The sequence below is a fragment of the Carcharhinus amblyrhynchos genome, chromosome 2 (genome assembly GCF_965287045.1).
Source record: "Carcharhinus amblyrhynchos chromosome 2, sCarAmb.v2.hapA, whole genome shotgun sequence".
Classification (NCBI taxonomy): Eukaryota; Metazoa; Chordata; class Chondrichthyes; order Carcharhiniformes; family Carcharhinidae; genus Carcharhinus; species Carcharhinus amblyrhynchos.
In genome coordinates, this window is record NC_137325.1 from 33,067,910 (window position 1) to 33,094,169 (window position 26,260).

At 39.3% G+C, this 26,260-nt stretch overlaps 1 protein-coding gene across 3 annotated transcripts; it reads left to right on the top strand.

Moving 5' to 3' along the window:
- adnp2a (ADNP homeobox 2a) lies at nucleotides 1–25,533 on the top strand. 3 transcript variants are annotated; one of them, XM_080204278.1, is made up of 5 exons: nucleotides 1–104; nucleotides 1,366–1,474; nucleotides 16,961–17,079; nucleotides 18,199–18,288; nucleotides 19,169–25,533. In XM_080204278.1, exons 3-5 carry the CDS (start codon nucleotides 16,972–16,974, stop codon nucleotides 21,824–21,826), a joined length of 2,856 nt encoding a protein of 951 aa, XP_080060404.1. In that variant the 5' UTR covers nucleotides 1–104; nucleotides 1,366–1,474; nucleotides 16,961–16,971; the 3' UTR covers nucleotides 21,827–25,533. The 3 variants fall into 3 exon arrangements, with proteins under 3 accessions (XP_080060404.1, XP_080060396.1, XP_080060412.1); XM_080204270.1 differs by lacking the exons at nucleotides 1–104; nucleotides 1,366–1,474 and adding an exon at nucleotides 5,760–6,050; XM_080204286.1 differs by lacking the exons at nucleotides 1–104; nucleotides 1,366–1,474 and adding an exon at nucleotides 8,802–8,882.
- The last annotated feature ends 727 nt before the right edge of the window (nucleotides 25,534–26,260 follow it).

The following is a 26,260-nucleotide window of genomic DNA, read 5'->3' on the forward strand; positions in this document are numbered from 1 at the left end:
TCTGAAGTGAATTTATGACAAAAGATCAGAAATTAGAGGGGGGAGAAGCACCATTGAGTGTGCGCCAGCCAGCCAGCGGCGGAAAGTTTGGAAGGCGGGCTCAGGTTAGTGGGGCGAGGGAATTTGGCGCGCAATGGTTTGATTGGGAAGGGGGGGTGGCGAGGGTGAAGAGCTCCCTCTCTCAGCTCTGCCTGGTAGTGAGGGGCTGAGCTAGCGGCTCCGGCTGGCTATCACTCCCCTGCCAGAGGTGTCCCTCCTGCCTTCCACACCCCTTCACTCCACCTCAGGAGGAGCCATGCGTCTTTTAACAGAACTGCACCTTTTAAACTCTGACTACTCTTACTGATGCGAATCTGTCCTGTGGTTAAGCTGTTTGGGATTTATTTTTATTCTCTCTCCTCTCTCTCGCTCCTCACTTGCTTTGTTTCACCTTGTAAATAAGTGTCAGCCAACAACAGGTGAGTGAGTTCACTGCAGCCCGGAGCCTGTGTTACTGCCGTGGGAGCAGAGGGAGGGGGCTGTACCTCACCTTTACCATCGCCCCCCCCCCCCCCCCCCCCCCCGCGTGCAAGAGGATGTCGCCAAACTTGTTCAAAGACGCAAACTTGTACCGTTGTTTTATGAATGACACCGTGCAAGGCTGAGAGGCACCAAAAAAAACAGATACACTGATTTCCCTCGCAAACCAAGTTCTTGGTGTGGTATAGCTGCGCCAGGAGAAGTGAACATTTGCTTCTTTAAAAATCGCATTGAGTTTTTTTTAAGAAAAAGTAACTTCGATTAGCGTTTAGCTGTGTGATATTTAAGTTTTTTTCTCGGGGGAGATGCGGTAAAAAAAAATTGATTTAATGCAAAGCACGTTTTGAAGAAATATATGTACGCACTTGAGAAACATCTTCCAGAAGTTGGAGATGTTCTATTTGTTGGAATCACTGCATTTAATTTGGTGTACTTTCTGGCATTCATTTATTATATTGAAAAGTGGTGGTGAAGATGGGAAGAATTTTAAATTCTTATATACAATACTGATAAAACATTGCACTGTAAAAAGAGTACTTGCAGTGCTGAATGTTCCACGCGATGGCTAACTTTTGTTTTGAAGGTTTGCAATAGTCATTAGTGTACACATTGGTGTAAATAGCCCAATCGGCAGTCAAAATCGCACCAAATTGGATGCAAGTGTCATTTTTTTTCACTCCGGGATTACTAAAGTAGCAATTTCAGACAGAACATTTATTTAATTCTATATTAACTTGATTTTGACTACTGTAACAATGCCCAAGGAGTGGTGTGTGTAAATACCTTTTTTAATGAGTATTTCTAAACCAGTCTAATTTATCCTGATTCCCTTCTTGTTTCTTCCAGTTTAAATACAGCCAGCCACGTGATCAGCTGGTCTTTATTTCTATTTGATGGGCTTTCGGCGAATGGCAGTGAAGGAGGAGTGAGTGGGGCGGGTGTTGCCTTGTTTCAGGTCAGTATTTAATCACGTGACTGTTTCCCTGGTAACAGCTCATTGGGTTCTGAATGGTGTGATTGGTCTCTGGGAACAAGGTGATTGGAATGTTGATCTGTCATTGGTCAGTCAGTACTGTATTGTTGCACCCTATTGGTTGATTGCAATCACGTGAGTACAACTGAATGACATCACAGGCAGTGACATCAGGACAGCTTCCAATTGTAAAGTAATTTTTCATGGGATATGGGACTAATTGTGTGAAACAGGCATGGACTATTTGGCCCAAGTGGTGCATGCTCCACCAACTGCTGCTTCTCACCCTGTTTTTCTCCCTCATGTAGTTTCCTCATGTAGTGGCTATTTGCCTCACTACTCCCATGCAGTGGGGAGTTGTATAATCTGGATAGCAAAGTTTCTCCTGGATTTATTAATGACTATTCTATATTTACGACCCCTGGTTTGAGACTGTCAGAAGTGGAAGCATCTTCTCTGCATACACCCTATCATAACCTTCCATAATTTTATCAACTACTATCAATACACTTCAGCTTGTAGTGCTTTTTTTCTAACATGAACAACCCAGCATCTTAGTTAATCCTGTTGGTTACAACCCCTCCATTCTGATGTCAGCCTTGTAATTATTTTTGTCCCTTTTGTTAATGTCTGTATACATATGCATCCTTTTTGCAACATGAAACAAGAGCTTTTCAATTTTCTACAGTCATGGATTGAGTTGTTGTACTGTTCTCTTAAAAACTAGACACGTCATGAAAGCAAATAAGCAATGTATGCTACATTTCCAATGATATAAGAAATAACCACTTAATTTGAAAACAACCCTATAGATAATCACTTTTATTTCTTAAAGTCCAAGTATTGTACAGCCATTCCTTTTCTCCATTTACTTGACCAATGGTTTTCAAATGTTTGCTGCCTCATTCATGACAATTGGTGGATATTATGGAGATCACTTGCAACTCTATCCTCAGAATCTCTGGAACTGTTGACATGTTTATTGAGACCCCTGGCCTAACTTTAAAAAAGCACCAACTATCCAACGACTGTACATATAACTGCATCCTAGCAGAAGGAATAAAACTTGAGTAACAATAACAAGTTACTAAGCCAACAAGTTGAGCATTAATTAATGACCCCCTAGTATCAGGTGATAAGACTAAGATGATGCTTTATTACTCTACCAAATATTTCTGGAAAACAAGGTGCAGTTGCTGCGAATATGTTATCTGCTTCTGTCCATCCCACTGGTCAGTGTAATTCTCCTTAACTTTTTTAACAAATTAGTATATTGATGCGCTAGTATGTGTAGGTCATTGCCTTTTTGCTGTTGAAGTATGATAGTGGTCGGCTTAGTTATAATACTTTAACATTGGATTTTTGAGGCTTGCAATTGAATTTTACTTTTGACTCTCTTTTCACGTGGATAGTCTCTCAGCAATATTCAGTTACTGCCTAAACAGAAGATGAAATATTGACAGGTAGAAATCTTCCTGCATTGTTGAAACTCACTGTGTTTCATCAATGGTATTTGAGTGATTGTCCTGTCTTAAGGAGTATGCCTGCTGGAAAAATTTGACCAAATCGATTGACTTCAGTGATTCTCCACAACTTTATTTCTTCATTACTTTGATGGAAACTATCCAAACTACTGCTGTGGTTGGCCCCTTGTCACCAGGTCACACTTGTATCCCTCACTGCGCACAACCCTAGCTCATTTTGTGTCCTCTGTTGGAAACAAACTTCCCAAATTGCACATCTAACTACTTCAAAAGTCCCAACTCGTAGCATTTGGCACACTTCATTCAACATGTTATAGATGCAGTTGTTGATCTGCTCAGCCATTTCTTGTTTTCCATCTTTGCCTTTGTGCCTAACAAAACCCAACTCTCCCATCCTAATTATTTCTTCAGTATGGCCCACGTCTTTGCATCAAGTCCAGTGCAGATTTAAATGTCCTTGATTTGGCCATCAATCAGCAGACCTTTTTGTATCACAGAACATGGTTGGGCTTCATTGCCCTCAGTTAACATGGCTCGCTATCCTAGGTCATTCTCTCAAGTAAAAATAACATCCTGCTTTTCTTCACTATTAACCATTGGAATTTATGCAAAATGAATGTGAAGGAGCCAAGTACGTGCAGTTTATAGACTTCATGTCAATAAGGTTGAGACCATCAGATCAGCTGATCACATGGTCTCACGTCTTGCTCATCAAACCAGGGCTTGCTACCTATGTCATTTTTTAGTTTTGTTTCGCCATATGCTGCCCTCATTTCCACTGAACAGTTAACTACTGAATATGCCTTCCTATTTCCCATGATAACTGTAAATTTGTTTTTAAAATTACTCCCCCTTAGAAATCCCATCCTGAATCTATTATTCTTTAAAGTCCTATCTCCTATCCAGTCTTCCTTTCCACTTAAGTATTTGAATCTAATTCCTGCCCATCTATCTTGTTACTCAGTAGAATTATTGTAGAACCATAAAATTCTCTTCTACCAGGTTTCTGTAGCATTAAAATGGCTGTAACCAGAAACACATGCATCTTCTGACTAGTTATGGTTCAAGATTAACTTACTGCTGCCCAATAACTGGTGGGAGCTTTATGTATAAATGAGTATCAGTGCATGTATACAGAAGGAAAGTACACATTAAATGGTGGAGCCCTTAGAAATATTACCATACAGAAGGATCGAGGCATGCAGAGCCACAGTTTCCTGAAGGTGGCAACTCAGGTGGTAAAGAACGCATATGGCTTGCCGGTCTTTATTGGTTGGGACAGTGATTATAGGAACTGGAAAATCATGTTGCAGTTGTATAAGACTTTGGTTAGGCTACATTTGGAGTATTGTGTACAATTCTACCAGAAGGATGTTGATGCATTGGAAAGAATGCAGAAGAGATTTACCAGGATGTTGCCTGGTTTGGAAGACGTGGGCTATGAAGAAATGTTGAACAAACTTAGATTGTTTTCATTGGCATGTTGGAGAATGACAGGCGACCTGATAGAGGTTTACATGATATTACATGCTTGTATAGAGTGGATAGTCAGTCTTTTTCCTAGGGTCAAAGGGTCACTTACCTGGGCCATACTTTGAAAGTGAAAGGGGGAAAGTAGGCAAGGAATAGAGGAATATGGACCATGTGGAGGCAAGAAAATATTAGAGAGGAATCTGTGTCAGCATAGACTTGGTGGGCTGAAATGCCTGTTCTGTGCTGTACGGTTCTTTGTTCTATGTGCCCAAAATAAAAAGGCACCAGGCAACGATCATAACTTGGAAAAGCTGAGCAAACATTTTAGCTAGAACTTTGCACAGAGCTGAATACTGTGGAAATAATGAAGGGATAGTTAACAAAATATCAATTTATGAAAAAAGTGATGTAATTGATCTTTGACAAGTTGTTTTTCACAATGAACAGAATCAGCAATATCTGTATTCCTAGGTGGTCCATTTCTAAGGACATTTTAGTAAAAGCAGAGGAATGTAAGTTGGTTTGCAGCCACAATGGTTTCCATCAAAGTTCTTGCCAAGAAAAGGTCCACTGGCCCTATTTGTTTAAACAGATTTGTCAGAAAGGTTTTACAAATAATATACATACGCAGCTGCTGCAGTAAGACTTCTCCAATACTTGAAACTAAATTGTCACTTTGGAGACGAGCATTCCAGATATTTGAAAAATCAATGCAAGGTGCTTGCCTTGCTTGCAATCAACTTATGCAACAGTACTTGGAAACTGAGCTCCCAGTGATCGTATGCTAATGTGAATGAGAAATCAAGAATCTACTCAGCCAGTTTAAAAGACACTGGGCTTCTCAATGCTGAGCAGTAAAATTCAATCAATCTGCACTTTTAACTCAAAAAGGAGAGTCAGGTATGGAAGCCTGTGCCTGGATGAAAGTGTGCTGCAGGCTGGATCCAACCCACAAGCTTTATGTTTGACACCCTTGCCCTAGGCTCTAGAATCTCTTCCTTAAACTAGTTCACCTTTCACCTTTAAAACCCATTTGCTTTTTGTCATTTTATCCTTGCCGTGACATTTTTTTTCTGATTATACTTCTGCTGTGCCTTTTGGGTGCTTTTTATGTTAAAAGTGCTATATAAATCCAAATTTTGTTGCTACTCAGCTTTCAGAAGCTAATGTGATAGATTACTGCTACAAACTTTGGGACTAATTGGATAGCTCCCTGAGAGTCAACATAGGCATGGTGGCCTGTGCTCTATTCTGTAGACTTGTCATCAAGTCAGAGTCCATCCTTATTTCACTTAAATTTGTAATTGAATATTACTTGGGAGATCATAGTTATTATTTCAACTGACTTTTATGGTTCCTGAGAAATTTCTAGCTCTACAATCAAGGGTAAACATCGCAAATGTATCTGCTTGTACCAAAATTTTACAAACCATCCCACTTGATGAAGATCCAGCATGACGATGAGAATAATATGAAACGGCCTTCAGTCTTGGAAAAAGACTTCTCCTCTTGGGCAAATTAAATTACCTTGTATTCGTTTTAATTTGGTTGACTGCAATGGAATTCAGTTTTGATGGATCCCATTCGAGGAGTTTGGAATGGTATGTTTTTGATTTAACGTTTGACTAATTGGGGGCATATATTTTTCCACACTAATCTTGAAAGAATCAGATTGAGCTTTTAGTCTCTGGTGTAAAAACTGTGTGGGATAACCTTGTTCTTGTGGTAATGTATCCAGTTGCAATCCACATTCCAAAATGGAATCCAGAGCAACAAGGATTCTGAAGGTGGATGATGCTGCTATTTATGTCCTGAAGTTTTGCTTCATTATCTTTTGGGAGTTGGAGAATATGTATATGTAACACTTTCCCTTTGATCAGTAATCCTTTTTGAAAGGATAGATTGCTTGCAGAAACAGAACCTTAGCTGGCAATGTGGTCTTTCCTTCAACTTTGTGGAAAGATTTCATTCATTCTGACTAGTGGCCATGTTTTGGCAGAATATTGTTACATACTTCAGTTTTACAATTAAATTATAACTTGCATTCATATGTACCTTTTAACATTGAAAAATGTCCCAAAGTTCTTCACAGGAGTGAAGCTAAATAGAAGTTGTCCCAAAATAGAGGTGGTGTTAGGATTGTGGGGAGGGAACGGAAGCAGTGAAGAGAGTGGCAAGACCGGTGAAGATTTTGAACATGATCAAAATTGTGGGATTTGAGGATGAAGATTTTCATTAAGGGGTTTGTGCACTGGGAGCTGATGTAAGAAGTATGATTTGTAGGCTGCAAAATGAAAAACAGGCCAGAGCATTGGAATAATCAAGTCTGAAGGTAATAAAAGTAAGGATGTTGGTTTCAGCAGTTTGGCTATGAAGGGCAGAATTAGCTGATACTGAAATGGTAGTAGGTAGTCTTGTTGATGACTGTGGTGTTAAAAGATCAACTCCATTAATATGCTCAGGTTGTAAACTGCTAGGTTCAGCCTAGGAAAGTCAGGGAGGGGAATGGAATCAGCTAGGGAATGGTGTGGGGCTGAAGACAATAGTTTCAATCTTGATGAAGAAATTTGGCCTATCTGTTGGGAAAGCAACCTGTTAAGAGGTAGCAGAGGGATTGAGAGAGGTGGTGTTGAAATAGAACTGTGGTGTCGTCAATGTGGTCTGGAACATGATCCTCAACTGATGTCTCCGAGATGAGGCCAAGGCTCAATTCTAGGATAGAGGTAATGTGGAAGTGACATTACAGGATATCCTCGACCAAGACTAGACTGTCAACCAAATCGGACAATGGAGAGGAAGCATTGGAGGATGATGTGGTTAATTGTGTGGGAAAGGAGGGATAATGCGCCATATCCACAAGGGATGTAATTTGTGGCATGATTAGAGCCATTGGCCATTTGTGCTGAGCAGAATGGAAACCCAATTGGGGAGGTTCAAACATGGAGTGGCAGGAAAGACACGAACAGATTTGGGAGATCAAAACACATTTGAGGACTTTGAAGCATGTGGGAATTAGAAATGCAAGAGTTTGTAAAGCCAGAGGAATTGATGCTTCAGGGGTTTAGATAAATGAATGCCATCTCACCTGAGATTGACTCTGGCTTTTATTACACAAACCCATTTTAGTCTTTACATGACATTCGATTATGTAGTTTCCTGGTAGGTATGATAGATTAATCAGTGCAGCATGCAAAAATTTAACATGGTAGTATATAGCTCTTATTTGAATTTTACACTTGTAAATTTTGAGTGAACAACTTGGATGCAGCAAAATATTTAGGAAACTTATAATTGTATTTGATTGGCCCTAGATAAGATGGCATTTGAAAAGTATTACAAGGTGTCTGTTATATCCTTGACTCCCAATCCTTTTCTGATCAGCATCTCATCAGTAACTGTTAATCATATAAAGTCAATCACTTGGCACAAACCTTTAAAGCAACTTTTGGGGAATTTTTGCAAGGTTATAAGCAGCTGTATTTTCTCATTGGACATTGCAAAACGTTTGCCCTGGAATTGAGAGAGCAATTTGTTCTGACCCTGACTGGCCTGTGTTTAACTACGTCTTCAGATAGCTCAGACCGGGCATATCATAGTGACATTCACCATGATGTCCTGCTGTTTTTCAGTGCGCTACATTCCCAACTGTCTTAACAGGACATAAACAAGAAGTTAGAGGTGTAATACTTATTAAGCAAGTAGAGGAACAAATAATTCTCATGTCTTTTTCCTGTGTCACCTTTCACAATCAAATGACACTGATTTTTCAAAGATCCTCCTTTTTTTTTCTGTAATTGCAATTCCTTTTGTCCAAAATTAGATCTCAAATGGAAGTTATATATTTAATAGGTTGAATCTTTAACTTTAAAAGCATTCAAGTATCTCATTTGAAAGCTTCAGCATCTCCCAAAGTCAGACATTTGATTTGATGATTTTGTCTAATGTTGAATATAGATTATGTACTGTGTTTGCAGTGTACAGATTTTCCTAAGACACATCAGTACCATATAATTCAGGTAACTGCTGACATGTTTATCTTCTAGCAGTTTTTGCTTGATTTGTTTTGAGTATTTTCTTTGTAGGAGCGAGAGAAACATTTCTATTAATGCGCTTGTTGTAATCTTTGATAACAGAAAACATTTAAGCTGAGTATCTTTTTGAGTTCAGTATTCAAAAAAAATGTTTAAACAAATACGTAATTTTTCTTGTTTCGGTCATATTTCAGAACTAAACATTTTAGTTACTGGCACTGCTACCAGTTAAATCCAATATTATTCTCTTCAGATACTGAAGCAGTTCATGTCCAAATGCAGCAAGACCTGGACAATATCCAGACTTGGGCTGACGGTGACAACATTTGCACCACACAAGTGGCAGGCAATGACCATCTCCAACAAGAGAGAACCTGACCATCACTGTCTTGACATTCAATGGTATTACCATTGCTGAATTCTCTACTATCACCATTCCTGCAGTTACCATTGACCCAAAACCTGAACTGGAATAGCCAGATAAATACTGTGACTACAAAAGCAGGTCAAAGGCTAGGAATGCTGTGGAAATTAACTCACCTCCTGACTCCCAGAATCAGTCCACCTACAAGGCAGAAATCAAGTGTGATGGAATATTCTACTGTCTGGATGAGTATAGCTCTTAACAGCACTCAAGAAGCTCAATACCAATCTGGACAAAGCAGCCTACTTGATTGACATCCCTCCTACAAACATTCCCACCCTCCATCACAGGGAAACCATGGTAGCGATGTGTACCCACAAGTGTGTGCCATCTACAAGATGCACTGCAGGAACTCACCAAGACTCCTAGGGCAGCAACTTCCCAGCCCTTGACTGCTGCTATCTAGAAGGACCAGGACAGCAAACACATGGGAACATCACCACCTGCAAATTCTCCATCAAGCCACTACCATCCTAACTTGGAAATGTATAGCCATTCTTTCACTGATGGATCAAAGTTCTGAAACACCCTTTCTAACAACTGTGGGCATACCTTCATGACATGGACTGTAGTGGTTTAAGAAGGCATCTCACCACCACCTTCTCAAAGACAGTTAGGGATGGGAAAGAAATGCTGGCCTAGCCAGTGATGCTTGCTCACTGTAATTTTTTTTAAAAACTTTTGTGTTGTAAGAAACTGGATCGATGGGGAAGAAGTGTGGAAGTCATTGGCCCCTCAACTTGCCTCTGGGGGGGTGGGGGAGGAGGAAAGAGCCTATAGGTGTTACACAACGGGAAGGAAAATACATAGAGGACATTTGGTATTTGTTCATGGAATCTGAGCGTTTCTGTTAAGGTCAGTTCATTGCCCATCTTTAATTGCCTATGAGCTGCCAGTTTAATTGCTATAGTCCATGTAATGTAGGTATATCCACAGTGCTGTTGGGTAGGGAGTTCAAGGAATTAGACCCAGTGGCAATAAATTTGTATCTGATGAGAGGCAGGCTGTTTTAAAGGGGAATTGGATACGCTCCTGGGGTTAAATTTGCCGGATTACAGAAAAGGATTGGAGAGTGGGATGAGCAACATTCACCTTGAGAGACAATGATATGGATGCAAAGGTGCTTCTATGCTATAACCATTGTACGATTCTATTCTACAACTTTGAAGGGAACTTGCAATGTTGCCCTTTGTCTGCTAGTCTATTTCTAGGTGAAAGAGGTCATGGATTGGAAGGTGCTCCCAAAGCTTTGGCAAGTTGTAAATGGTAATACTGCAGTCTGGTGCTGGTGGTATGGAACGAATGTTAACATGATGAATGAGATGCCAAATCAGCATGCTGCTTTTCCTTGAATGTTGTTGAAGCTGCCCTCATCCAGGCCTTAACTTGTGCCAAGTGGATGACTGGCTTTGAGGAGTCAGGAGATGAGTGGTGACCCCCAGGATGATTGTATAGAGTTTGGTGATTGTAAGGCTGTTGAATATCACGAGGAGGTGATCAGGTTTTCTTGTTGGAGATGGTCATTCAGCTCAGGCCTGAATGCTGTCCAGGTCTTGCTGCATGCAGCCACTGACTCTAAAGAATCCTATTAATAAAGTAAGATTAATGGGTCTTTTTGTGAATGTGAAGTATTCATAATAGGTGAACTAGTGACACAAAGAGATAAATAGTGAACATGGTTGGGAAATATTCAGGAGTATACAATGCTTTGAAAAGGCAGGATGGACAAAGGAGAAGCTGTGATAGTAAATATCATATGGAAGGACAGTAGTGAGGAAGGATCATGGCTCAAGGTAACATAATTAACATGGGTGGAGATTAGAATTGATTAAGGGTCAGACTGCTGATTTGAGTCATTTATTGGCCCTTTAATAGTTGTATCACTGGACAAGACATTAAACCAGAAATGATTGGTGCTTGTATCAAAGATAATGTAATCTGGAATAATGTTGTGAATCTAATTGATGAAACCATTTTAGATCTAATACTATATGCTGAGTTTAATGAGTAATTGCATAGTTAAGGCTCCTTTGGGAAAGTGTGATCATTGTACAATTGAATTCCATATCAAGTTTGACTCCAGTCCAAAAGCAGACCAAAACCAAAAACGAAGCCTGTGAGCTGACTAAGTTTGGTTAATTAGACTAAACGACATGGCCAGAAACATTTAAACAATTCAAAATGTTCAACAAAATTGCATTTTATTAAAGAAAACTTGCCATCAGTGGCATTTTATGTTTCAAATTAAAGTAAGGGGCTTGTAATGTTGCAAACAATAGTGATAGACTTGAAGATTGGGAATGTTTTAGAAATCAGCAAAAGTAATGAAAATGTTGTTGATGGCTTAAACTAAAATGAGAGTAAACGAGCCAGGAATATTAAAAATAAACAAATTTAAAAGGAGTAAGGAAACCGACACATTGAATAAATACATCCCAGCATTGAGATCAAATGGGAGCCCCAAGCTTGCACTTGCTGGCAGCAAGTCCAGCTCGGTGATTTTCCAGGAAGTGGCCTCCAAATTGCCATTTGCAGGTCTTTTAATGGCAACAGATGGCCTCTAGATGCTTCAGACCCAATCTTGGGATCAACAAGTCTGCAGCCTCTGCATCCCCACCAAGGAGGCAGGTTCTGTTGGGGTAGGTCGTGAACTATTGAGCTTTACAGCTTAAAAATGAACGAAGTCTAGACAGGTCCAATGGGATGGTGGGGAGATTGCTGCTTAGGATTGAGTGTAATGGCAACTTTTCGCATTTGCCTTCGAGGCTGCAAAATCACCCTTATGGCCTCAACCAGCATTATTGACTGCCTACATCCAACAAGTGGGCAGCCAATCTGATTCTCAGCCTGCCCTAAGGGAAGTTCCCCAGGGGCAGGAATGCATTGATCATTATCCTGAATTGGCTTGCTCCCATCTTCTCTTCCCTGTTGGCAAATCCACTATCATAGGGCTGGGAAAATTCAACATGCTAATTATGCAGAAATAAAGGAACTAACCAAGTGATTTATAAGATCAAGGTACTTTAGGCAATCTGAGAATCTCTGCAGAAGAAACCCTACGGCACATCAAGCCTGCACCAACACGTGAGGAATGTTTGATCTTCCTAACTAATCCCATTTACCAGTACTTGGGCCATAATCTTGAATGTTGTGACATGCTAAGTGTTCATCTAGATATTTTTTAAAGGATGTGTAACAACTCGTCTCCACTCTCTAGGCAATGCATTCCAGACTGTCACCACCCTCTGGGTTAAAATGCTCCCTAAATTGTCAGCCATACCTGCATAAGCTCCTTGTATAAAGACCAATCTCTCATCAACATCCACTTCAAAAATATTCTGCTCTTCTATTATGACTGAACAAAGGGGAACAGCTGCTCCCTATTCACGCTGTCCAGGCCCCTCAGAAGCTCATAATTCTGTACACCTCAATTAGATTGCCCCTCCATCTTCTCTGCTCCAGCGAAAACAACCCAAGTCTATCCAACCTCTCTTCTTTACCTGGGATGGAACGTTTAATTTATGTCCTGTTGAATTTCCCCTAATGCAATCACATCCTCACCTTTTATGTGACCAGAACTGCGCACAGTGCTCCAGCTGCGGTGTCACCAAAGTTCTATACCACTCCAACATGACCTCCCTGTTTCTGTAATATATGCCTTGATTGATAAAGGCAAATGTACCATATGCCTTTTTCAGCATCCCACTAATATGAGCAAAGTATTGAAGAAACAAACAGAACTAAAAGCAATAAATCCACAGGATCTGAAGGCCTAAATTCTAGGATTCTTAAAAAGAGGTAGTTGCAGTAATGATGGATGCACTACTTATTAATTTCCAAAATTCTCTAGATTCTAGACCTGTGCCAAGTTGGTAAATATAGCACTGCTACTTCAAAAAGGAATGAGAAAGGAAATGGGGGGGCGGGGGGGGGGTTTACAAATGAACCTGGTTTTATGAAGGACTGATGGTGTTCGACAAATTTACTTTTTTTAAGTGGCTGACTAGTTTGATAACTAAAGGGGAACCAATAGATGTAAAAGACTTCAATTTCAGGTTAATAGACAAGTTAAGGGCTCATGGAGTTGGGGTAATAGCTTGGATTGGTTAATGAGTAGGAGTACAGCTAAGGAACATTGCCAAGTTGATTGGATCAGTGCTAGGGCCTCGGCAATAGAGACCAAAAATTATGCATTCAGATTTGACAATACAAAGTTAGTTTAGATCATGAACTATAAAGAGGACACACAGAAACTGCTAATGGGTATAGAGAGGTTTGAGTGGGCAACAAAATGGCAGAGTGCAGTGAGGTTATTCTGTTGAGAATAGAAAAGCAGAATATTTTGAGACATGAATCTTGTGAGCATTGAATTGCTTTTGTACAAGGAGCTCAAAGTTGCATGCAGTTAAGAGCAATCGTAAGGAACGCACGTGGCATGTTAATCTTTATTCCATGGTGATTGCAATACCTGCACAAGCCACTCAAAAAAAAGAGTAAATTTGCCACTGTTCAGGGCTTTGAGACCATACTTGAAGTGTTCATTGCGGTTTTTGACGTTTAGGGAAGAATTTGCTGTATTTCCGCCAATGAAAATAAAGATCAGTAGTTTTGCTTCTGGGGAAGAGAGGAATGCCCTACGAATGAATTGGGCCAAACGTTCTGACGTTTAGAAGAATAAGAATGATCTAATTGAAATGTTCAAGATTCTAAAAGGACTTGACTGGGTAGACCAGGGTTGTTTTCCTTTGGCTGGGGAATCTAGAATATGGGCGCAGTATCCAATCATCTTGGGGACTGAGACATGACATTCACTCAAGGTCTGAATTTTTGGAGTTGTCCAAACCAGATGGTTATGAGTGCTCCGCTTGAGTATATGTATTGGAACAGGCAAATTTTTAGTATTTGTGAATCAAGGGATATGCTGAACAAGTGGGAGAGAGTTGATGGAATGGCAACAGGTTTGAGGCTTACTGCTCCCTTGTATGTTGTTTGAGCAAATGCAAATTGTGCTGAACACTGCGATCATCAAATTTCTTCTGACCTTGTGAATGACAGATCTTGGAGGGAGATGGATTGGGTTGAGCACAGTAATGTCATGGGCTTTATGAGTGGCCTCCAAAAAGCACAATTGCCTTACTTTGTATTCAATATGACTCCCAACTAATTGAGAGTTTTTTTTCCCCCATTGAGTTCAATTTTGCCAGGACTCACTGGTGCTGCACTCATTCAGATGCTGTCTTGATGTCAAGGACAATCACACTCATCTCTCTGGAACTAAACTCTCTAATCCTTAACCCAGTCCAAGTCTGAATAGTCCTCTCAGAATCTGAGCTAGGTAGTAGCGAAACAGCAGCCCTCGGAGGCATGACTTCCTCCCAGATGGCAGATACATATATAAAATAAACTTGGATAAAAACACAGAAATAAAGTAGGAGCAGGAGTGGGTCATTCTGCCCAGTGAACCTGGTCACCATTCAGCATAATCGTGGCTAATCCTCTATCTTAATGCTCCACTCCTGTGTTCTCTGCATGCTCCTTTGTTTTGAGAGTTTAGAAATCTACCGATTCCTCCTCAGATATATTCAGTGACTTGGCCTCAACCTTCTGCCGTAGAGAATTCTACAGGTTCACCACTCTGAATGAAGAAGTTTCTCCTCATTTTAGTCCTAAATGGCCTACCATGTATCCTGAGACAATGACCCATTGTTCTAGGTACCACCCCTGCCCCACCCAGCTAGAGGAAACATTATCCCTGCATGCAGTTTGTCCAGCCCTGTCAGAATTTTGTTTTTCATGCCCTCCTGCCATAAATTCCAGTAAACATGGGTCTAATCAACCCAATTTCTCGTGCAACAATCCTGCCATCCCATGAATCTGTCTGCTAAACCTTCACTAAATGTCCCCTTCCTCGGATAAGGAGACCAAAACAGTTAACGATACTCCAGGAGTTGCACCTCAAGTCCTGTACAGATGCAGTAAGATATCTTTGTTCCTATACTCTTGCCCTCTTGCAATGAAGGCCAGCAAACTGTTTGCCTTCCTAATTGCTATACTTGCATGTTTGCTTTCAGTAACTGGTGTACAAGCATACCCATGTCCCTTTGTAGAGATCATAGGGTCATTGTGCTTGATAACACTGTTGATGACACTTCCCATTACTTCAGTAATGATTGAGAGTCGACTGGGTTGGTGAAGAAGGGGATTCCTAACCAGCTAATAAGATTTATAGGCAGAATGCAGCGCCTCGGAGGACAGGAGATCAGTCTAATACGAACAGATTACACGTGAATGCAGTAAGAGAGTCGAAACCAGATCAGCCCAAAGCCTCTTGTGCTCCGGGGGAAAAGTCTCAGTCTATCCAGCCTCTCCTTTTAACTCAAACCATCAAGACCTGGAAGCATCCTAAATAAATCTTTTCTGCACTCTTTATATTTAATAATATCCTTACTATAATAAGGTGATCAGAAATCTACATAGTATTCAAAATGTGACTGTACTAATGTCCTGCACAACCTCGAGATGTGCCAACTCCTGTATTCAGTGTTCTGACCAATGAAACCAAATATGCCGAATGCTGCCTTCACCATTCTGTCCACCTGTGACTCTACTTTCAGGGGGCTGTGAAATTGTACTTGTAGATCTTTCTCCTATCATTCTCCCTGTGCCCTACCATTAACTGAGTAGGTCCTGCTCTGATTAGATCTACCAAAATGCATCACCTCGCATTTATCTAAATTAAACTCCATTTGCCTTTCATTGGCCCACTGGCCCAATTGATCACCACCCTGTTTCGATCCCTAGATAACCTTCATTGTAAACCTTGTCTTTTTTACTTTACGCTGGGTTCCCCTATCTAATGGGGTTGATCCTGGAGCTGACTCACCTGTTGGTTTAATTGTCCATATTTGAAACTAGGTGTGACAGGATATATAGTGCTTTGATCTGAGCTATTGACTGTGCCCTTTGGTGCTATCCATAGCATTTCTTGTGCCATGCACGTAATCCTGTTGTAGTTTCACTTCTTTGGTACCTGACTTTCAGATGTGCCTGTTGGTATTCTTGATGTGCTGTCCTGCACTCATTTAATGAGGGTTTGTTCCCTGCTTGATGGCAATGGTAAAGTGAGGGATATGCCACCCATGAATTACAGGTTGTGGTGGAATGCTATTATTTGCTGCTCATCTCACATAGCATCATTTGAGGCAGGCAACAGAATGATGAGGCAAGTTTCATTTTCCCCAGTGCAAGTTGCAGCTTGCAGCCGTCAGTAACTCTTATCCCCTGCATGCCATCTGCCACTTTCTTTTCCTGCCACATACAATTTTATCCCCTTCCTGCCCCAACAAGCCCAGTAAAGGGCAAAGGGAGGCAAAGTAACACAAAGATGAGAGAGATTGCAATATCTAGCAGTGAATATGGTGTCAGAAAGGATGTGATGATATATTTCAAATCCAACAATTTGTGTCCTTCAACGCGAAGGATATCAGTGCTGGTGAATGAAGCATTTCTAATACCTTTTTTTGTATCGAGATATTCCTCGTTGGGGCAACATGTTCATTAAACCCAACCTGAAAAGTTTTGTGCCATTGTAATGAGTTTTAAAGATTTCAGTCAATGCTGATGTTCAGAAATTACTAACTCAAATTTGTACTATGCACCTGCACTGGTAAACAACTAAGCCAAGACTGAATTCATTTAGATCATTTCAATTGATAGGTGGGAGGTGGTGTCTTGGCTCTGTTGGCTGGGTCTCCATTGCAACCTATATTTCAGAATCTGCTTGCTGGGCCCCTAAAGGGGTGAGCCTTTGAAAGGGTCACATGACTTGGGCTGATTAATCAGGAACCAAGTTGGGGCTTCATTCTAATTTGCTGAGTTTGTCACAGCAGTTAGATCCTGGAGTCATGTCGGGAAGCATTAAATCTGTCTCACCCTAATATATTCTATACATTACTAAATGTTTATAGTTTGTTCTTAACTGGTGGAACCAAGATACCGCACAAGTGAGAACAATTTGGCTTTAACTCAATGTTGACCTGACTTTTTGTTTTTTCAGTAACAGTAAAAATGTATCAGCTTCCTGTAACCAAGTTGGAAACCATCAGGAAATCCCGAAAGAAGGTGAAGAGGATCCTTTCTGATATTGGTCTGGAATGCTGTAAAGAACTATTGGAGGTATGTGGCAAGGTGTACCTGTAGGAACTAACAAAGAGTGCAAGTTTTTCCATATAGCAATGAAGTGTGTTGTAATGTTAAATACAACTGGAGATTTTTTCCTATTCTATTCATTGGTGAATTTTCAATTCTTTTATGCTGTTGTTTATCTGGGCCATGTTTGTTAATGACTCAGTGACATCTGTAATTTGAGGAAGTTTAATTATGATTTCAGACTGCATTCCCATTTTACCTATGCCTCCACTTTCCTTTTCCTTATCCAACTCAAACATTGATTGTTATTCTACTGTGTTATGCTCCATCTGGGGTGGTGGTCTGCCTTTTCTGAAAGGGGAACTTGAATGGAAATGTCAATAACACAAGGATTTGAATAGGTATTGAATGTGCACTAATTTATTACTATACCTTGACATAACCACATCAGCTATCACTAATTGTTTTATGATTATGCTTGTGGCAGGTTGGGGCTAGGTGGTGATGGTGTGTCAGTACCTTGCTGAAGAAAACATTGGTAAAATTGCAATATGAGTAACTTAGGACTAGTGAGCAGAATGCAACTGAAATAGAAAAAAAATTTTTAGGCTTTGCTGTTCTAATTGGTTTGAATATCAGAGGCATGACTTTTTTTGTACAGTCCATACTACTACCACAGTTGTTTAGACTTTTCTGTTTTTTGATGTGTGAATACATTATTTGTGTATGTAGAAGTGTGCAGATGCTAATACTGATTTCACATGTGACCTGGCAAAATGCCGATACAGGATACTGTAGGGGGGCGGGGGAGGAATATTAAACTGACCAACTAATTACTTAAATAGGGTGACATTTCCATTTTATTTCTCTACTGAATATGCCCACTTCCTGAAATCCCCTGGCACGTGCCTGTGTTCTGGTCCTGATTACCATTGAATGCAGTACTGAAAAATTTTGGATGAAAGCATTATTTGTTAACTCGTGGTCATCAAATGAACTCGTCTTCTCCATGATGTGCGCTGTAAATTGAATAGATCCCTTTTTGCATGAAATTCAGAACTTTTTACAACATGACTACAGAAATGTGTTCTGTTTCTTTTTGTAAATGCCAATTTGCTACAACTAAAAATGTTTATGTATTTGCAGGCATTTAAAAGTTATAATCCAGGTGATTACTACATTAAGAACACTTCATGGAATGACCTTTCATTATGGCACCCAAATAAAAAGTCCAAGGTAATCCAACTACATGCTTGAGATTCAATTTATGAACTTAAATTGATTCTTGCATTTTTCTAATATATTTTTTGCTTTGTAACAATTTACAATATGCTTTGATGTTTGGGAGCAGTTCAGTAAACCAGAGTCAGTTATGAGTTTATCTTCTATAGTATGTCATAATAAGCAAGCTTTAAAAGTAAATGTACCATCTCTGGTTTTTTAATGTCATTTAGCATATGCCATTTAATCCTCTGAAACCAACTTTTAAAAATCCTGTTGGGGCAACAAGTGTATCTTTTGAAAGCTGTAGAAAAAAGTCACTGTTCAAGAATGTTGCTATGGATCTAACATTTGGATAGCAAAGTATAAAGCACGTAATAAAATATTGATGATAAAGATTTTTCATGTTTGTTTTGGCTGAAAACTGATGTATGCAATGAACTGTGGATGAGTGGGGGAAGTAGGGGGTTTCAGAACAGATTTATATTAGTAATTTACTTGCATCTCTTGTAAAGATGATTCCTATTTTGGATTATAGTTTCATCGGTGTCAGTCAGTCCTTATCAAGTGCTTGTTATTCATTTGAGAGCCTTGATGGTCAGTGGCCAAGCTCTAACCCAACCTGACTCTTTTTAAAAAAAAAAAAATTGTTCCTCCACTGCTACTTGCTCGGGGGGCCTTAGCAATCAGTAATGGAGGAATGAGAGTCCAGGCTTCTCCCCAAGCTCTTCCAATCCTGTAGCTAGGATCCAATGACAGTGCACATCAGCAGTTGCCTGATTCTCATGGCATTGTTTTGGATAAAACATTAACTTCTTTTGGACAGTCATGAGTTGTGTAAGGTGTAATGCAAATCTAATTTGTTACATTTTAAAAATGTATTTTTTATTTGTAGGCCTACCGAGCAAAACCATATTGCTGCAGCCTGTGTAATTTTTCGACAAAATTTATTTCTGCTTACAAGAGTCACATGCGATGTTCCCATGAGGATGAAATGGATGTGGAACTGATGGTTAGCTGTCCTAATTGTGTATTTATCTCTCATCCCAAGAGCATGAAGAAACACATTAAAATATTTCATTCTGAATCTCGGAAAGGTGTCGCTAACCATACAAGTACAGATCAAATACGACCGATCCAACCCAAAATGTTTCAGGGCAAAATGTCAAACCTAGTCCAACCTGTTTATTTTTGCAGAGTATGCTCATACAAAGATGTATCATTGTATGCCATAAAGAAACATGTTTTTCTCTCTCACTTTGGCAATTTAGTAAATACTTATATTGGCCAGGTAGAGGAACAGGCATTACTTTCTGTATATAAGTATTTTTGTAAAGGATGCCAAATGAAAATGGTCACCTATGATGCCTTACTCTATCACATTCTGGATAGACATAAGGAAGTCGAAGGTCCGGTAAAAGCCACAGTTGGACATATAACAGAGCTGAGGCCTAAGCTACAGATTGCTCCTAAGCCTCAGATGAGCAATTCTTCTCTTCCGGTGCTTCCCAGTGTTGGATCAGCAGTATCACCACCGAATGCCATATTAACTGGACATGTACTTTCCTGTGTTAAGTCATCTGCATCAGCACACAATGTTAGGCCAATTGGACCAGTATTTTCGTGTGTGAAATCTACAGCCAATATCACTCCACCTGTACCATCAACTTCCTGTGTGAGATCACCTGTGACCACATCCATGCAACAGGCAGTTAATGTATTGACACTTCCTCAAAATATGAAACCAGTAGCTTTGGGCTCATTAAGGCCAAGTGTGAATTCTTTCCCTTTACAAAACAATATAATTCCAGTAGCTGTATCCACAGCTGGCCCTGGAGGAACTCCAAAACCAGGACATGTTAACCTTGTGTCTGCTACTTTTCAGGTCACCCAAAATAACCTTACCATCCGAGCAGTAGGTCCTGTCCTTCCTCAGGCATTTTTGATGCCACAAGGATTGACCATGGACCATATCCCAGGAAATGCCCTGCCAGCTGGTTCACAGACAGTGCGACATCTAATCCAGAGCAACAAACATGTCAATGGTGTTCCTGCATACACTCTAACTCCAGTTCAGTTTTCTTTGCCCGTTACACCAGGTGATATAACGGGTAACAAACATGGGGTAATTTCAACAACTCAAGTGCCACTTAATATTTCCCAAACAAATACAATTACTTCAGTTTCTCAACAACAAACAAAAGAATCCTCCCATGAAATTACAGTTACATCTGGAGCAGTGGGGCAGAAACAGAGTGCACCAGTACCTGCAGTTGTAGACTTGACAACACAACCTACCAAGGCTCAACAGTGGAAGAGTTGCTCAGTGTGCAGTGCATTGCTGCCACTGAGTACTTATGATAATCATGTTGCGACAGCACATAAAACTGTGGAACGTTCTAAGAAACCTGAGAAGATTGTAGCCTGTGCTACTTACCTGCAGAGAGTACGTGCTCACATAAGTAAGTGTCTTTTCTGTAGAAGCTATGTGGATAAAAATGTGCTAATTTCCCACTTACTGATGCATGGCCTGACTTGTTTATTCTGCTCTTTGACATTCCATGACCTCTCAAAACTTTCAGAACACGTAAAGACCTTGCATGCTGAGCTGAGATTTGAAGCTGTTGAAAATGTTAAAGATGGAGTTTCAACTATCAGTGAAATAAATGGTGGCAGTTTCAACTTTACTATTAAGTTACCAGAAGTTAAAATGGGTCCTAATGATATTCACTTGACACTTATTCCAAATAAAATGTCGTCTCCTCATGCACCTTTAGTAATTGAGGTATGCAGCCAAAAAGAGGTCATTAGTGTGAACAATTCTGTAGTAATAGAAGAGCCTCAAAGTTCAAAATGTCCATTTTGTTCGAAACACTTTTCAACTTCAAAATATGAAAGCCATTTGCAGGAAGATCATCATGTTGCATCCATGATTCATCCACTGCTGAAAATACCAGCTTTCAAGTGCATTCATTGTCTTGGTGTATACACAGATAGCATGACAAATTCAACAATATCTCTTCATCTATTGCGTTGTAGAGGCCTTAATAAACAACAAAATAACACTCTTCAAAAATGTGTTCAGTCGAAGCGTGAGTTTCCGGAAACTATCAAGAAGCACAAGAATGAACTTCCAAATGGGGATAAGAGAGATTTGGCATTGCCTCCTCCTAAACGAGCAAAGGCTGATGCAGTGACAAACAATTATTCCTCTGTGGCACTGAATGACACTGCAAATGTTTCACGTGCACCCCTATCATCGGACCCATCTACGGTCTTGGCCCTGGTTCCAAAAGGCTTTGAGGAACGCTCTTATGACGAAAGGAAGCTATTCCTACTTGACTACTTTCACAAGCAACCATACCCCAGTAATAAAGAAATTGAGATGTTATCTTCGGTCTTGTGGCTGTGGAAGAGTGATGTTGCCCTGGTGTTCAGCACTAAACAAAGACTGTGCTTGAAAGCAATGAAGTATAAACCATCTGTGCTTTTGGGATTCAATATGTCTGAATTAAGGAAAGTGAAACATAATCTAAAACTGGGTAAGATTTGATTGGCCAAAATTTGTACAAATTTGCATAAGTAGTCTGTATCAAGTGGAAATGCTGACACAGCTGATCCACAAATTGTGTGACATAAGCATAGGGAGCCATTTGTAATCTTGGACAATCAAAATAACAGTAAATGGGCAGATCATTTTGCTTTTTAGGGGGAGGTATTGTGTGCCTTTTGTTCCACAGTTTGGCTAATATTCCTCATTGGAAACTAGAGACCATGATGAACCTAAATGGAAATGTTTAACTTGAATCCTACTTAAAGCCAAAAATGTTGTCATGTTTATTTAGAACTACTTAGCATGTTGTCTGGTTACCCAGTGGTTTGCAGAAATATGTAAACTTTATAAACATAGAAGAAGAGAGAATTTGTTGGTATTGGGCAACAATACATGTCGTGCTGCCAGTATGTTGCTGCAGGAGGAGATTAATATACAACCTTATGATCTTTGATCAATCTCATTTGCAGAACAATCTTTTATCTGCCTTGTCATTTTTTTAAATTAACTTGGTCAATGTGGAAGTCCCCTTCCTTTGGGGAAAATGTATGCAGATACTCTAATACAAGAAAAATACTACAGATTTGGTCATGCTAACTGCAGGGATGCTTCTGACAAAGCTTTTGCATAAGCATTACTTTGCTCATTTGAATGATTCTTTGAATCATCAGTGAGGGTTTTAACTGCCTCATTCCCATTTTATCTAATTTCCACAGAATTAGGCATTTAACCACAGAATTGCTAAACATCAGACCACACTCACCACCCTTAATTAGTTAGCATTACAAATCACTTAATTCCCTCAAGTAATTTACAATCACTTGTATTTACATTAATAAAACAAGTTTTATTGCAGATGTTTGAGGTGTTGAAATTATAATCTTAAATATGCTGTGAAAAGGACACATTTTGAATAATTGCACCAATAATTAAAAATGAACCTAGTGTGACTAATTCAGAGTAGTTTCTGTTGCAGCATAGCAAAGTGTGAGCTTTTTGTTTTGAACCCTCACCTGTCAGGTCTGAAAGGTGTAAATGCAACTTTTTGTAAAACTGATTTATTACTGCTTCTGCACTGACTCTACTAGGCAATTACCTTGTAGAAGTGTAGAGATGGAAGAAATTAATAACACGAGTGCTGTCTGGTCACGAGACTGCATGTCTGAATATTTCAAAATACATGGTTTGCTTGTTATTTAGGTAATTGCTCAGGTGTGATCATGATACCGACACATTTTACATGAATTCAAATCTTGCTTCAATATTGTTGAAATTGTAGTGGTTTTTCAATTGAAGACTGCTCATTATATGATCTGAAATTATATCATTGTTGAATACAGATTTAAGAGCAAGAAAATGATGCTTGTTATCCACAGCAAACTGGGTTCATTTTGCTGATTAGAAAAGCTCCATCCAAACTGGTGTAACATTTAATTTGAACCATCAACAGCACGGTCCACCAGCCTTTTTACAAGTTCTTGTATGAAATCTTTTCTTCTGCTCCAGAGTGCCACATACTAAATAAATTGTGCTGTCTTTGTCAGTCTATATCCAAGCAGTTTCCTAGTTAAGTGAGTCTTGGGCTCCTGAAAGAGCCTTACTACTACTTGAAAAGATAGTTTTTTCAACTAATAGTAATTGCATCTATGAAGATGAGTTTGGAACTGTCACAAATACAGATTTCCCTTAAGCCCTGCAGAGTTTGCATTCTTAAGATATGAAATTTGTTTTTGAGAATATTCAATTATTACTCTTACTGCTTTGTGTGACGTGTTTAACTCAGCTTCTGATTTGCTCACACTAATTGTAAATTGCTAAACCCAATCCACTCTTGTGACAGTTAAGCATTTGATTTCTGACCAATAGTTGTTGCAAAGTTCTGTTATCACTGAAGTGACACTAGTAAACAACACTGCTGTACGGATTACTTTATTTTTGTGAGTATCCTTTAATTTTCAGATCAAAGCACTGACTTGCTGCCTTCGCAACCTTATTTGGTTGATTACTCTAGGCTGATTTGTGAATTGATTCAAAGCAGTGAAGATCATTGCAGCAGCAGACAATTGCTGCTCATGAGTAATGCCTAATTGGAGGCAAAGGAATTGCAGTACCTGACTTTTTCAGGCTTTTTTAAACCACTTTAATCGTTACCTCTTTTAATTTTCAAATTAATACCTGTTCATCTATTGACGAAAACAATTTTATTTTGCGTCTACACCCTATGCATACTTCTTCCATGAGCAAAGACTTGAGTTTGGAAAATAAATTGACACAATGATACCCATCTGTATCAGTCATATGTTGACCATCTCTACGTAAGTATTAGATCATTTTTAATTTTTCAGCATTATTGATATTTTCCCGCCTTCCTAAAGCTGCTTAGTAAACAATGGCATTAAATATGTTTCCATGATAATTGGGTATGGACCTAAACATCCTACAGACTTTTATTAATCAAGCTGATTCATAATCACATTTTTTTTCTGCTGTGTTTCTTTTAGTTCAAGAAACATGGATGAATTTTGTGGAGAAGGCAGGGGAGTAAAATGAGGTAGTCCAAGATACATAGTGGCGAGAACATGAATTATATGTTCATATATAATTCAAGTCAAGATGGGGCATCAATTAGTAGTTAAAAACAAAGAGCAACATTTTTGGTTTGACTATAATTGCATTCTGATGGTCCTTGGTCCTTGGTCACAAAATATTAGTCTAAAGTACACCGTGGATTTGACAGCCTATTCAGTTAAACAATAATTGAACTCATTCTTGAGTTTTCAAAATGAACTATTTACCGCACTATTTAATGTACTGTATAGCCTTGATATTGACCCATTTCAGTGCACTATCATTCATGTTTACATGGCTTTGCAGCTTAATGTATTAATACATTATTCCCCACTGAGCAGTTAAACCCCACTGTATCCTCAAAACGTGCTGTTAAATTCTGTTTATGGAAGAGAAAATGAATACATGGTAAAATTATGGATTGCTCTTGACTTATTCAAAATTGTAAGTTTTGAGCAAAATCAGATTTAAAATCTGAGTTATACTGGTCTGATATTTGCTTTTAATTTGATTATAATTAAACACAAGATCTTAACAATGTCGGTCTTTCAGAATCGCAAAAGATTTCTTAAATGTACTTGAGCGGTGGTGATCAAGACCAAAGGATAGAATTTGTTTTTACACTGCTTTTATTGCTCAATAAAATAGATGAGTTTTACATTTTTTAAAAAAAGGTGCATATTACTGCGCATACATGACATAATCAATTGTATGTCCATTTATGTGCACCTCCAGCACTTGGCTCATAATGTAAGCTGGTTAAGCTGTCACTTGTTTTTAACTTGTTGTTTGGTTTGCTGTTCTACACCAGATATGGTTCGTCCTGGTTTTTTCACCGTTACTGTATTTTCAGTATGAAAATGTGCTTGTGATCCATGCGGTCCTACGTTGTTAAGTTTTTTTTTGTGCAGCTTGTTAGTGATGTAATTATTTGTACATAGTATTACAAAATATGTTTCTAAAGCATTTTTTCTGTATTTGTGCTGTGATATGTTTTGTAAAATGACCTTTTTCCCAGGGCAAAAGACCTTTTTATGAAGTACTATATATTAGGGTTTGGGGTTTTGTGGCCTTTTTTATATTCATTCATTGTGAGTAGTTGGATTTTGCTTAGTACAAAATAAAATCAATCAAATTCCTTTTGCATTTTTGGTCATCGATTTTTCAACCTCATAGCCATTTCTTTCAATATGAAGTCATTTGAAATAGATAAATTGAGTTCTCTTCTTTTTGGTTTCTAATTCATGTGCACCTTTTCCTAATATTTTTGAGACCAATAAGTGTCAAACTAATGAATACCATGCACCTTATGTCCAACTCATAATGCAGCAGCTTACCATGGAAACTGCCGACATTCAAGTAATTTTAGTTCCCCAGAGAATAAGAAAAATCAAACTATGCAATATAACGCATGTTTAAAATGTGGCCCAGTGACCAGAGGGGAACTTGCAGTTGATGGTATTCCCATGCAACTGGTGCCCTTGCTTTTAGAAACATAAAAACTAGAAGGAGGAGTAGGCCGTTTAGCCCTTCAAGCTACTCTGCCATTCATTTTGATTATGGCGATCATATTCAATACCCCCACCCCCCCCCCCGCCGCCCCCCATATCCTTTGACCCTTTTAGTCCCAAGAGCTATACCTGATTTCTTGAAATCAGATTTTTTTGGCCTCAGCTACTTCCTATGATAGTTAGTTAGTTAGTTAATTCCATACATTCACCACCCTCTGGGTGAAGATGTTTACCCCTTATCCTGAAACAATGACCGCCCCCCACTAGTTCTGGACTCCCTATCTAACCCTGTTAGAATTTAACTTCCTATAAGATCCCCTCTCACTTTTTTATAAATTCCAGTCAATAAAATTAT

Bases quoted from the DNA above. Each gene is read 5' to 3' on its own strand.
- adnp2a (XM_080204270.1), top strand. From the start codon at position 6,023: ATGGATCCCATTCGAGGAGTTTGGAATG. The intron at 6,051-16,960 runs GTATGTTTTTGA...TTGTTTTTTCAG, and splicing joins CATTCGAGGAGTTTGGAATG to TAACAGTAAAAATGTATCAG. The intron at 18,289-19,168 runs GTAATCCAACTA...TTTTATTTGTAG, and splicing joins ACCCAAATAAAAAGTCCAAG to GCCTACCGAGCAAAACCATA.